At 69.9% G+C, this 2,977-nt stretch overlaps 1 protein-coding gene across 1 annotated transcript; it reads left to right on the top strand.

The window, feature by feature from the left end:
* The first annotated feature begins 1,488 nt into the window (after positions 1-1,488).
* On the top strand, positions 1,489-2,777 carry ANKRD63 (ankyrin repeat domain 63). Its single transcript, XM_087429117.1, has one exon. It carries the CDS (start codon positions 1,489-1,491, stop codon positions 2,635-2,637), a length of 1,149 nt encoding a protein of 382 aa, XP_087285243.1. The 3' UTR covers positions 2,638-2,777.
* The last annotated feature ends 200 nt before the right edge of the window (positions 2,778-2,977 follow it).

The raw sequence follows: 2,977 nt of genomic DNA, 5'->3' as shown, positions 1-2,977 counted from the left end.
TTTTTCCACACCCTATCGACTGGAGCTCTCTTCCTCTTCTTCCTCTCCGAGGGGGTCAGCTAGTGGTCAAGGTCAGAGCCCTGTGGTCTGGGCGTGGTTTTGTGCTCCGGAGGGAGACGGGACCATGCGGGTGCCTTTCGTATGTCCACGCTCTCTCCGGGGTGACGGCCGGTCCTGAAGCAGCGGGGAGGCGGCGCGGGGAGTTGGTAACGTGGCTGCCGCACTCCTGGATCCTAAGGCTCCCTTCCGCCTGCTTCTCAGCCGCCGGGAGCTGGCACGCGGGCGCGTTGTCGGGGTTGGAGACGTTGAAATTGGAGAGCACACTCTCCTCCCACCCCCGCTCTGAGTGAGCGTGTGCGGGAGGAACAATTGTGTGTGACTGCGTGATTCGCTACGCTTCGAGTGGCAGTTCCCAGCCAGACTGAGCGCCCCCGACTCCGCGCGCAGCGCAGGTACCCCCTCCCCCAAATTAAATCACTCGCCGTCCGCCTTTCGCCGCCACCCCTAACTCGCTTATGGTCCAGTTCCGCCCCCATGGGGTCCCATTTCCTTCCACCCGGACGGCTGGAGGCAGCCCTCGGTCTTCCCCGACGGGCCCGAGGTCCCGCCAGTTTCTAAGGAGCCTAGGGCACCGACTCTGGTGGGGGCGGAAGGCAGGGAGAGAAGACTGTGACTTTGGGATTGGCTCGATCGGTGCATGTGGCCCCCAGCGAGCAGCCCCCACCCCCGCCCCGCAACCGCCGCCGCAGCCCCAGGGGAGCGCGGAGGAGGAGCCGCTCCCCGACATCGAGGCCTACGAAGGAGTGGGGGTCAGGGATGGTCTCCCCCGCCCGCTCCGTTTCTGCCCTGACGGCTCAGCCCGCTTCCAAGGCAGCCATTGCCCTGGAGACCCCCGAGGCTATAAAGCCAGGTATCCAGGCAGGCGGCGGCTCCCGCGCCGCTGAGCCCCCCAAGTAAGGAGCAAGCGCCCTGGCGTGGCCCGGCCCCCGCGAGAGGGAGGAGGCGGAGGAGCGGCGCCAGCAGCTTGAGGAGCGGCGCGCCCCGCCAGGGCTGGAGGCAGGCGCGCTCGGCGGGCACCACCGTCTCAGCAGGGGAGTGGGGGCTGCCCTGGGTGCGGGTGAGTGGCGCGGCTCCAAGCCACGAGGGACTGAGAAGCGCCGGACGCGGGGAGAGCAGCAGGAGAGTCAGGAGGTGGCTGAGCTTCGTCTCCCGTCGTCTTGTGGCGGGCCAGGCGCGGAGCTCGGAGTAGCGAGCAAGGTACACCTCCAGGCGGGAAGCCCAGGGAAGGAGCAACGAGACGCCAGGCGTGCGGCCCAGCAGCGGCGGGGCAGCGGGAGCCGCGGGGGCACAAGAGTGGGAAGCCCAGGACACTCGGCCGCAGCTTCCCACGCGCGGAGAGAGCCACAACAGAGCACCAGCGGGGGCCACAGCCCCGCGGGGCGCCCCCGTGCGGAGCTGCCGGGCCGCCTGGGCGCGGTGGCCGGGGCCATGCTCAAGCCCAAGGACCTGTGCCCCCGAGCGGGTACGCGCACCTTCCTTGAGGCCATGCAGGCGGGCAAAGTGCACCTGGCCCGCTTTGTGCTGGATGCTCTGGACCGCAGCATCATCGACTGCCGCGCGGAGCAGGGCCGCACGCCGCTCATGGTGGCCGTGGGGCTGCCGGACCCCGCGCTGCGCGCGCGCTTTGTGCGGCTACTGCTGGAGCAGGGTGCGGCCGTGAACCTGCGGGACGAGCGCGGCCGCACGGCGCTCAGCCTGGCGTGTGAGCGCGGCCACCTGGACGCCGTGCAGCTGCTGGTGCAGTTCAGCGGTGACCCCGAGGCGGCCGACTCGGCAGGCAACAGCCCCGTGATGTGGGCGGCGGCGTGCGGACATGGGGCGGTGCTCGAGTTCCTGGTGCGCTCTTTCCGCCGCCTCGGCCTGCGCCTCGACCGCACCAACCGTGCGGGCCTCACGGCGCTGCAGCTGGCCGCCGCCCGCGGCCACGGGACCTGCGTGCAGGCCCTCACCGGGCCCTGGGGCCGCGCAGCCGCTGCCGCCGCCGCCCGGGGCTCCAACTCCGACAGCCCCCCTGGCCGTCCGGCTCCCGCGCCCAGCCCCGAGCGCCGACGACCCAGCCCCCGGCGCCTACCGCGGCCTCTCCTGGCGCGCTTTGCGCGAGCGGCCGGCGGCCACGGTCACGGCGGCGAGGCTGGCTGTGGGGGCAAGAGCTCGGGCCGGCACCGGGCGCAGGGCAGCGAGCGGCCCGAGCTGGGCCGGAGCATGAGCCTGGCTCTGGGGGCCGTGACCGAGGAGGAGGCTGCTCGACTGCGGGCGGGAGCCCTGATGGCCCGACCAAACTCGCCACAGTCTTCGGGGACCGGGCGGTGGCGTTCACAGGAGGTGCTGGAGGGAGCGCCCCCGACCTTAGTGCAAGCCCCCATCGGCCTTAGCCCCCACCCCGAGGGCGACCCCGGCAGTGGCCGCTTGGGTTTGCGCCGACGCTCCACAGCTCCAGACATCCCCAGTCTGGTTGGGGAGACCCCAGGGCCCGAGAGCGGCCCAGAGTTAGAGGCCAACGCTCTGCCCCACTCGGTGCCTGGGCCTCAGCCTTGGCAGGAGGGCACGGAGGCCGTGGTGCTGCACTCTCAGCGGTGAACAGCGTCGACGCCGAGCCCTGCTCCCCCCTACCCTTCCGTCTCTGCTCCACTGGGATTTCTCTCTTTCTTCCAGGTCCCTCACTTTCCTGGCAATTTCCTGCCGGTGATCCCAGGGCCCGTCCCCACTGCCAAGGCGAGGTGCCCTCTTTCTAAAAGGGACCTCTATCTTATTTCTTTTTTGTGCTTGTTGGTATTCCCTGCCTAAGTCTCTCATCTTCCCTGCAGCCTGCCTTTCCTGTCCTGGAAGGTGAGGAGTAGAAGACTGGTTCCATAGCCTTCCAGCCAGGAAGATGGACCCCCTACCCTGTGCCCCAAGGCTCAGTCCTGAGTCCTGCTGG

The sequence above is a fragment of the Ceratotherium simum genome, chromosome 3 (assembly GCF_057802395.1).
Source record: "Ceratotherium simum simum isolate JZ-2026a chromosome 3, ASM5780239v1, whole genome shotgun sequence".
NCBI classification, from domain to species: Eukaryota; Metazoa; Chordata; class Mammalia; order Perissodactyla; family Rhinocerotidae; genus Ceratotherium; species Ceratotherium simum.
The sequence above is the reverse complement of the archived record's forward strand: the minus strand, read 5'-3'. Positions and strand labels throughout refer to the sequence as shown.